We start from the raw sequence: 10,000 nt of genomic DNA on the forward strand, positions 1-10,000 counted from the left end.
CTATGTATGTGTTTGTCTCGGCTGTCGAGACAAGTATCTGGAGCCAAACCTTTAGCCCATGAGATCTAGACAATCTTTGCTTCAGTGTCTCAGACGGTCAGTCCAAAAAGGGTTGGAGTATGATCCATTGAAGAGGAGTTGTAAAGAGTACTGTAGGAGAGCCCCAGTCTTAAAGCAGCACAACGGATTAATGGCTAGTCGCTAACAAGATGCTAGCGGAGAAAACTAGCGAAACCTCTTGAAATGTACTCACTCTGACACTATGCCAGACTAGTTATTCAACTACTGTCCTAACACAGTCAATCAAGCAAGTGAAACACAAAACAAAGCAAGACAGCAAATAAGCTTACTAGTTCGGCATACAGTAGAAAGCGGGCGGCTTCAGGCAAACCTACAGAACGCAGTAATATGCCTACGGACCCTAGTATGGCACGGAGGCGATTCTTCATATTAAAAGTCATTGTAGCGGCGGGTTATTTTAAGGTAAAACTACTTATCCTAACCCTAATCCTGAAGTACAATTTCTGCATAATGCCACTTTAAATCGGACCTATTATGCTTAAGGTTCAATGCCCGTAATTTTATTTCTGGGGTGTACTAGAAAATATTTAGGTTTTAGGTTTATGATTTAATTTATAAGCTGATGAGCAGTGGAAGCCAACTAATTTGTGAGCAGATGAGGACGGGGATGAGGATGAGGATGAGGAGGAAGAGAGGGTTTTTGTGGAGCAATGGCTTCTACAGCTGCATGAAGGTGTGTGTGGACTCATCCTGTCTTCAATGTTTGTTTTCACCAAGTGACTCACGTCGATCTAGAGTGGAAATGGAAGGGTCAGGAATTACAGAGCCAGTGTCGCAGTCGCACCGACACAAAGTGTCTTTGGCTACTTTCACACTTCAAGCCAAAGTGCTCAATTTGGATGTATTCATTTTATATGAATTCATATTTATTCATTTTAATTATGGCTTTTTGTGGAGCGATGGCTTCTACAGCTGCTTTGAGGTGTGTGTGGACTTTCTCCATCACAGCCGTCTTCCATGTTCGTATTTTACCGAGTGACTCCAAGGCAGCACATACTTGTGACTAACCTCGCTCTGGAGTAGACGTAAAAGTCGCATGAATTCCAATACAACTGTTCCGACGGGTCACATTGCAAACAATCCGACCGGTATCTGATGTTGCACCACAAATGGAAGTGGCCCAAATCAGAATGGGAAAGATCAGATTCCACTGCAGAGTTCAGACTGCAGAGCTCTGCTGCAGTGACACAGTACTGTGTCTTACAGTCAGACCAGACTCGGGCCAGGCTCGCTATACAAGCACGAGTATTGCTGCATTGAGCAGGATGGTAGGCACAGCAGTGAAGCTGCTCAGCGGTAGTCATATTGATGGGTTTGAATTGTGACCTCTAGACTAAACAGTGGCTGGTCTGCCTTCGCTGAAGTTTCTAGTTTTTTAATTGTGGGGCTAGAGAGCTCAATTGTGTCACTTTGTTAGTCATCTTTCCAGTAACAGTGCAGTGACAGTAACACAGACATTACATGTATTTTTGAGTCAGATTTTTTTACTGTCGTACCCAAGTATTGTATCGGACAGTTACCCACCTTGCTCTAATTTGACCAATTGGAAGGTCACCAAGGTCACTTGAACAAGACACTGAACTCCCCCAGTCGCTCCCGATGTGCAGGTAGGCACCTTAGATAGTAGCCTCTGCCATCAGTGTGTGAATGGGTAGATGTCTGAGGCATTCATCTGTAAATAGCTTTGAGTGCTCTATGAGCAGAAAAGGGCTATATAAATGCAGTCCTTTTACCATTTACCTGACAGTGCTGCCTGCCGCGTCATGAAATGACAGAGTGGGACTCTGCTTCTCTGGCATGACTCAGCGCAGCTCAGCTGCCTATAATGTGGCCCTATGTGGCAACATGACTCAGCGCAGCTCAGCTGCCTTTAATGTGGCAGCATGACTCAGCAAATAGATAAATGTTAATGTCATTGCTGAGGACAATATCACTGCGCCATGAGGACCCCTTAACAAAATATCAATGCAGAAATGCAATTTGATCCCAGGCTTTTATGAAGTACACCGGGGGGGGGGGGGGGGGGGGGGGGTAAATATAGCCCAGTGAATGAACTGTTAAAAGATCGACAGAATGCTGAAATGATCTGGGTCGTGATTGTTCTTTGAGCTAGAGAGGGCTAAGTTTAAGGAAACTGAGATGATGGTGTAGTATCTCTCAGTTTGTGAGGTTTTTTTCGTACTGATGAAATGGAGGTTTATCTGCATCTATTGTTAAGCAGGACCTTCACATTGTTCTAAAGTGCTAAAACTTCACATTCATCCTGGAGGTCAACTATTATGGAGGTCAACTATTATTGCAGCTTTTACTGACACACTGAAGCGGTTATGTGTGTGTTTTGTTTTTGTGGTTCTTCCCAGACCTGTATTTTGATCCACTGTTTTTTTTTTCTGTTTTTTTTTGTCTGTCCATCTGCTTGTCTTTCACTCCTTGCTCCCCCTTTCCTCATCCCTTTCTTCCTCTCTCCACCCTTTTTTCATCCCTCTCTTCCTCTCTCCATCCATCTTGTCTGGCGTGTAGCTCGCAAGCAGGAGATTATCAAGATCACAGAGCAGCTGATAGAAGCTATGAACAATGGGGACTTTGAGGCTTACACGTGAGTATAGCCAACTGTGCATTACAAAACTACAAATCCCAGCATGCAATAGTTTGCTTGGTTCCATTCAGGTAGACTTAGCTTACTCATCCTAGTCTGGAGTTTACTTTTGTTGGACTTGATTTTAAATATTCAATTGACAGTGCGTGCCTGTGTGTTTATATGTGCGTGCGTGTGTGTGTGTGTGTGTATATGTGCGTGCCTGTGTGTGTGTATATGTGCGTGCCTGTGTGTGTGTATATGTGCGTGCCTGTGTGTGTGTATATGTGCGTGCCTGTGTTTCAGGAGAATCTGTGACCCTGGCTTAACCTCCTTTGAGCCGGAGGCCCTTGGGAATCTGGTGGAGGGAATGGACTTCCACAAGTTCTACTTTGAGAACTGTGAGTACATCCCCTGTTATTGTTAGTGTTGTTATTATCACAGATCTGCATGTGTTTAGCATAATAAACCTCATTGCAGGTAGCACAGATATATAAGAAGTATAATAAGTAAGTTTAATATCTCAGTGTCTGATAAATGGTGTAGATTAGAACATGATATTTAACAGGAAAAAAACGATGTAATGAATATATCCTGCATTGTATACAATGTTGATTACCTGTAAACACGTGTGTGTGTGTGTGTGTGTGTGTGTGTGTGTGTGTGTGTTTCCGTCCGGCAGTGCTTAGCAAGAACAATAAACCAGTGCACACCACTATCCTGAACCCACACGTGCACCTGATTGGGGAGGACGCGGCGTGCATCGCCTACATCCGCCTGACGCAGTACATGGACGGGCAGGGCCGCCCGCGCTCATGCCAGTCTGAGGAGACGCGCGTCTGGCACCGGCGTGACGCCAAGTGGCTCAACGTGCACTTCCACTGCTCTGGAGCGCCCGCCGCGCCGCTACAGTGAGCTACGCGGGAAACATGGGTGAGCAGACACAGACACAGACACAGAGACACACACACACACACACAGCTCCAGAGTGGTCCGCACATTGCAACAGTGAGGATTTATGCACTGACACACAGGCAATGTTAGAAAAGCAGGTCATGCAGCAGACCTACACAACACTAATGCTAGATGACCACACACACACCACACACACACACACACACACACACACACAACCTTAATCTTTCCCTCTCTGTCCCCAGCTCACCTGGATTGTCCAGGCTGTTGACGAGTCTTCTTTTGTGGCCGAACGGGGCACGCTGCGGCCGGCTGTCCAAGAGAAGGGGGGGAGGGGGGAGGTTTGGGGGGGAGGGGTTGGGTTTTTTGGGGGGCAGCGGCACCACCGGATCTCCTCTTCCCTTCCGCCTCCCCAAGAAGTTTCCAGAAACACCTGACCAACATCCAGTCAAACTGTCCACCACCTTGAGCAGCCCCCTTTGTCTGCGCTCCGGCTAGACCCCAGGGACGGTGCATGCATCTCACGCCCACTAGGGGGCGATGTCTTGTTATTACTTTTACTCCCCACTTACCCCAACCAGTGGAACCATCTTAATTTTTAATGCCGTCTTAAAAACAAAAAAAAAAAATATAAAAAGATGTTCAGAAAGGTGTTTGTAAGTTAAAAACAATGTTTGAGTTCAGTATACATATATAAATATTGTACATTTGACTAGATGTAAGACAAGCTACAGAAAGTGTGGTAAGAAAAGAGCAGAGATTTGCGTGGTTACGGAACCAGGGTTCACTTTGATGGGTGGGGAATTAATTTCACAAAATGGAAAACAGGAGTTGGCACCGCTGTTTAATGTGCGCTTGTTAAGGAACCACTGGACTCCTAAAGTTTTCCGATTTGGAGAAACAAATTTTCTGAGCGGCTCTAGAAAGTTGAGAGATATTTGAAGTGAAGGCGATCTGAAGCAAATTTTGTGTTTTTCCTTTTATTCCCGTTTTTTTCTTTTCTTTTCTTTGTTTTTAGGACCTACTAAAGTACATACTTAATATCAAAACAGAAAGAAAAAAATCAGAAAAGCACCAAAGTATAGTCTGTAGGATTTCAGTGTGCATTTTTGTTTGTGGCGTGTCTGAGTGAGTGTGTATGTTTTGTGTGTGAGTGTGCGCACGTGTAGATTTTATTTTTCATTATTGTTTATCAGTTTTATGTCCCGAGTCAGATAACACTCTGAGTCCACACACACACACACACTCCGTCGCTGTCATTGTGGATCTCTTGATTTCAGTTGTCTGACTCTTGCTGTTATCAAAGTGTGTATTTGTGTTTGAGCAAGTTGAATTGATGAAACTATTTTAAAGCATTCTTTTTTTCTCTTAATTTCTTTTCTAAGTTAAGCTCTATAAACGTGTATAGTTATATATTTAAATGAGATTACATGGATAAAAAAAGTGAGAAGTGTGTTTTAGCATCAAAGGGAGTTTGTGACCGGATTATGCATGTGCTGACTTTGAGGTGTGGAAGTATATGTGAATGAGTGTGTGTGTGTGTGTGTATGTGTGCTTGCTTACTTATGTGCTTATGGTATGGTATGCATACATACCAGTGATGCACAAGTGTACATAATCGGTATATAGTTCACCTGTTTTTGCACCACCTCCTGCTATTGTGCTGTTTGCCCCTTCGTCCATCCATGCTGTATGTAAACACTCACTCGCGCTCTCTCTCTCTCTCTCACACACACACACACACACACACACACACACACACACACACACACACACACACACACTAGTGGCATCCTCTTAAAGGATTTCACTGAACACTACTGCTGCCATCTCCAGAATATCTCCTACAGCCATCTTTATCAATGCTGCAGGACACACACACACACCTGCCTCTTTGACCGCCTGAGGTATAAGCCTTCAGCTTTTCCCCTCAGACACATTTTAATGCAACCTGTCCTGTTAAAACACACACACAGAAACACACAAACAGAGTGGTCGTAAGCATAGCACACACACTGTTAAATGGCTGTTTAAATGTTGGTTTTGTGTTTTCACATCCTTGGTCAGGGTTATGTGTGTACTGTACGTGTGTCTGTGAGTATATGAACCACCATGTAGCTCTGTATGTATGTGTGTGTGTACATGTTAAACTCTTTTCAACCGGAACCGAAACCTTCCATCTGACACTCATGACCGAGATGAAAAAACATGCTTGAGAGAGGCAGTGTAACGCTACAACAGCTTGGTAACCATGGGCAACAGGCGTTTATAAGTAATCGATGTCTAGAATCTAAGAGGGATTGCCCTTGCACTTCAGGCTGGTGTTAAGCTCTCGTGAAAGAGCAGCACTTCTTGTCTTTTAACCCCACCTGCATTTTAAAACATGTCCGTGTAGTGTTCAGTCCAGAGCCGCAGTTTATGTAGTCGTTTGTGTGTGTGTGTGTTTGTGTGAGTGGGAGTGTATGAATGTGTGTGTCTGTGTGTGCGCTGTGGGGAATATTTCTCTTTACATATCAGCACTATACCACCTCTTCATGGCCCGACCCTGTTGTTGAAGGTCATTTATTTTGTTGCAGTCTGTTTTAAAAAAATTGTGTGCTTTCTTCTGTGGATTTTTCATTTTGAAATTGTATTTTTTTTTTTTTCTTTATCGCTCTGGTTTTCTTTCTTTAATTGTTCTTGCGCTGTGGGGACTTGCGCTGCCTTGCTTGGCCACGTTAGAGTAGCGCATTGGCAAACAAACAATCCTACACTTCAAATCACAGGGTCCGTCTTCCTGAGCTGTGATTGGCCAGGAAAGGTCAGCTCAGCTACACAACACAGGAAAAACTAGACAGGCATCCTACATAGAGTTGAGCAGATTTGGCCTCAAGCTGATCCTCATTTTGAAAGGAATTGGTGTTGGATTTGGTGAAGGGAGGGGATAAGAGAAAAGAATCTAGGAGACACTAGTTAAATTTCCCTAATTGATAAACTTTTACATTTTTCTCTATCTCTCTAAAGCAATGAAGCTTTAGAGGTGACCAGTTTGGCCCATTCTGAGACTTATATTGACGCAAGAAAAAGAAGGGTGTTGGGAGGTGATTTATCTTACAAAAAAAGAAAAAAAGAAACGACAACTGAAGAAAACATGAAATATGCAGTGCCGCCAAACGGAAAGAAATATGCATGTCTACTTTCTTGCTAAAAATTGATCTCCACTGTCAGTGTTTACGCAATATTTTAGAAAATAACTCAGAAGATGAGGGATAATAAAATAATTAAATAATATCTCTTCTAGTTGCATCTCTGGTATGAGTCCACTCCTGTTGGAGACACTGATAGATGAGTTATCACATTTTAAGAATATTAAAAATAAGAAAAAAATATTGCCTTAGCTTGGTATGCGCCCCTCCAGTTTAGTGACTATATTGCATTGTAATGGTTATACTATCGGGCTACGTATATACTCTGAGTTTCAAAATGGATGCTGGATTTTTTTGTTCCTTTTCAGATATTTTTTTTTGCATGATCATTACATTTAATAAAAACCATGACTTGACAACTATCAAGTGTTTGTCTGAATGTTAGTTGGTCTTCATAATAATAGCTTTGTTATTACTGACACTTGACCTTAAAAAAAAGTATTTAATAAAAATGAACATTTCAGCAATTGTTTCCTGGTTTCTGGTCTTTGCAAATACAGAAGATACAGTTTTTATTATTAAAAAGTGTGTATGAAGGTAAAGTTTAGCAGACCTACCACCGCGCCCTAGAATATACCCATGGTCTTTTACTGAAGCAATTTTTGAAAGCTGGTTCATTAATATTTTCTGTGCATTCTCTTCATTGTGGTTCTATCAGACATTTTATTGCAATTATTGCACATTTAAGTCTCTGGTTAAATGTAAACACATGCAGTAAAGGCCTTGAGCAGTCAACAGTTCCTCAGCTACACTATCAGTAGTGTTCTAAGAGCGCGTTGTGTTTTGCAAATGGCATCTTTGAGCATATTTCTGTACTATCTTACTTGCCGTCGGTATAACTACAACCCCTGGAGGGTTCTGTCATAGTTAGTAAAGGGATTTTTGAGCATGACAGTCTACATCCCCCCCCCCCCCCCCCCCCCCCCACCCCTCTCCAATCATTAAAGTGGTTCTATTTTTACATTAAAGATAATTAACTGTGCATACATTACCTTTGCATACATTAACTGTGCATGTATGCATACATACATTAACCTACGTATAGATGTGTACATAATCAGGTACATTTTCCTTCTGCTAGAGTTGAGTCTCTCGAACACATACACACAATTTCCTGACACGGAACTGCCTAAATAGCAACACACACCTTTGTCACACGCCTTGGTGGAGCTCTGCTGTTGGCCTGAGGGGGGGTTAGGGGGGGTCTCTGTGGCACACCCCGGTGTCGGTGCTTCCCATGTGGGGCAGCTGAGGGGCCAAATTCCCATTCTCCAGGCTCATGTTCGCTGATTACTGAAGATAACCAGCTGGTCAGTTTCCTTCCATCTGATAACCAGAGCTGGAGGAAGACAGATATCCTGGCTGTTCACAACACACACACACACACTCTCAAGCGCACTCTCTCGCACGCACACATACGTACACACCCCCGCTCCATCTTTCTCTCTGATCTGAAATCAAGAGACATCTGTCAGTCAGCCAACTGCCATTCTGTGCCTTTTATTCTTACAGACATGAACAAACAAGACGAGTACAGCGTGGGAAAATCATTTACTGTGTTGATGGGCAGATGCCCAATCTCTCGCTCTGTCTCACTCACACAAACAACACACACAAATACACACTCGATAACACACACGTACATACAGACTCTCATTCAAAGACACACCACACACACACACAGACACACGCACAAGCTCTCATTTGGTTGTTTGGTTTAGTCTCAGGATAATTAGCCATATGAGATAGCGCAGTCCTAAGACATGAGTCACTAATGGTGTTCTCATGTCCTTGTTCCTTTTTTTTTTATTTTTTTTAAAGTTCCTCTTGAGCACATGTCCTGTAAGCACATGAAAAACCCATCCAATCACTCTCTCCTGAGGTCCACTGGGAAGAGGCGGGGCCTCCTGGACCTCCTGCTTCCTTCCTGTTCCAGCCAGCTTGTAAACAAACAGCAACGTTCCAATCTGAGGCGACAAGCATTGTGACATCATGATGGAGATGTTCTGGAACCTTTCTGCCCTCTATTCCCTATTCGCCTCGCACAGAGATGGTGGACACAGACTAGGCTCTAGAAGCTTCCGACAATAGGCACCGTACCACAGAGATGGTTGTAGTGTCTGAGTCCTGCAGCCATCCAACTTGAGCCCAGCAGTTGTGTCCCCCAAAAGGCCACCAGGAGATTACAGTACCTCTAGCGATCCCCTAATTTATAGGTTCATGTCCAGCTAAGTACGTTGATTGCCAATACATGTCCCATTACTTCGCCCATGCCCCAGACACCTGTGGCTCCTGCAGGACAGGTCGTGGTGCAACGTAGGAATTCATAACTCACTGTTATCCAGAATATATGACCCAGAAGTCCTGGACAGGGGCAAGGCCCTCAGTAAAGGGGAAAGGCATTCTCAGCGTGCAGGTCGGGCCCTGGGGAGAAGACCACCAATGACAACCAGGCATACCCAACCACATTTGGCATCTCTGAGACCCCTGATTGGTTGATGTGAGCCCGTTTTTTCTAGTGCATTCACGCCATTGGCTCCCTGGTGCCAATGATACATGAAGCCCTATGAAACAGAAGGGCCCCCCCACCCCCTCTTGTGAGTAGGGTTCTCCCCAGTGACTCCAGGTCAGTGGAACCGCTTGAACCTTCAAGGCTGGAGGACGGAAGCCCCTTTCAGTGTCAGAACATCTCACCTCTGACAGGTGGCTCTGAGCTTCAGTGTCAAGGGCCCCCATGTCACTGCGCATAGCCCACGTATAGACTCTGACAGGTGTGTCTAAGGGCCTCCTCTAGGCCTGCGTGTTTCAAGGGCCCATACACTCCAGGGTCCCCTGGCTGGGAGCTCAAGACCTCTGCCTCTGGAGCGGGGGTGGGTCAGTGGGGGGCTCGTCCCCTGGTTCTGGTTGGTAGGGGGGGGGGGGTAAACATGAGATGGGCAGAGGGGTGGGCGGAGTCTCTCAGCTCCAGCTTCCTCCCTTTAGCTCCTCCCTCAGCCAGGGGGGCGGAGCCTGACCCAGGCGGTTGAGCAGACGCAGCAGCTCCAGGTTCTGCTCACGATAGTGTTCCGACAGCAGGGCCCGTGTCTGCAACACACACACACACACACACACACACACACACACACACACACACAAAAGTTACATATTAAATCAAAAACAAATGTACACAGGCACAAAGACTCAAGTGTGCAGGTCCACATGGACACACACGCATGCACGCACGCACACACGCACACGCACACAC

General features: G+C 44.7%; 2 protein-coding genes across 6 annotated transcripts in view; one reads left to right on the plus strand and one right to left on the minus strand.

Annotated features, from left to right (window-relative positions):
• Window positions 1-3,893, plus strand: part of camk2g1 (calcium/calmodulin-dependent protein kinase (CaM kinase) II gamma 1) — an 84,498-nt gene extending 80,605 nt beyond the window's left edge. For both annotated transcript variants that reach the window (XM_080834749.1, XM_080834750.1), the window contains 4 exons: window positions 2,602-2,677; window positions 2,963-3,057; window positions 3,339-3,589; window positions 3,817-3,893. In XM_080834749.1, the coding sequence (XP_080690875.1) occupies window positions 2,602-2,677; window positions 2,963-3,057; window positions 3,339-3,571 (404 nt within the window). In that variant the 3' untranslated portion in view covers window positions 3,572-3,589; window positions 3,817-3,893. The remainder of the gene's footprint in view (window positions 1-2,601; window positions 2,678-2,962; window positions 3,058-3,338; window positions 3,590-3,816) is intronic.
• Window positions 3,894-8,302: 4,409 nt separating this feature from the next.
• Window positions 8,303-10,000, minus strand: part of ndst2b (N-deacetylase/N-sulfotransferase (heparan glucosaminyl) 2b) — a 94,225-nt gene continuing 92,527 nt past the window's right edge. For all 4 annotated transcript variants that reach the window (XM_080835182.1, XM_080835183.1, XM_080835184.1 and 1 more), the window contains one exon: window positions 8,303-9,840. In XM_080835182.1, coding sequence (XP_080691308.1) covers window positions 9,715-9,840 — 126 coding nt within the window. In that variant the 3' untranslated portion in view covers window positions 8,303-9,714. The remainder of the gene's footprint in view (window positions 9,841-10,000) is intronic.

This window comes from Sprattus sprattus (genome assembly GCF_963457725.1).
Source record: "Sprattus sprattus genome assembly, chromosome: 3".
NCBI classification, from domain to species: Eukaryota; Metazoa; Chordata; class Actinopteri; order Clupeiformes; family Clupeidae; genus Sprattus; species Sprattus sprattus.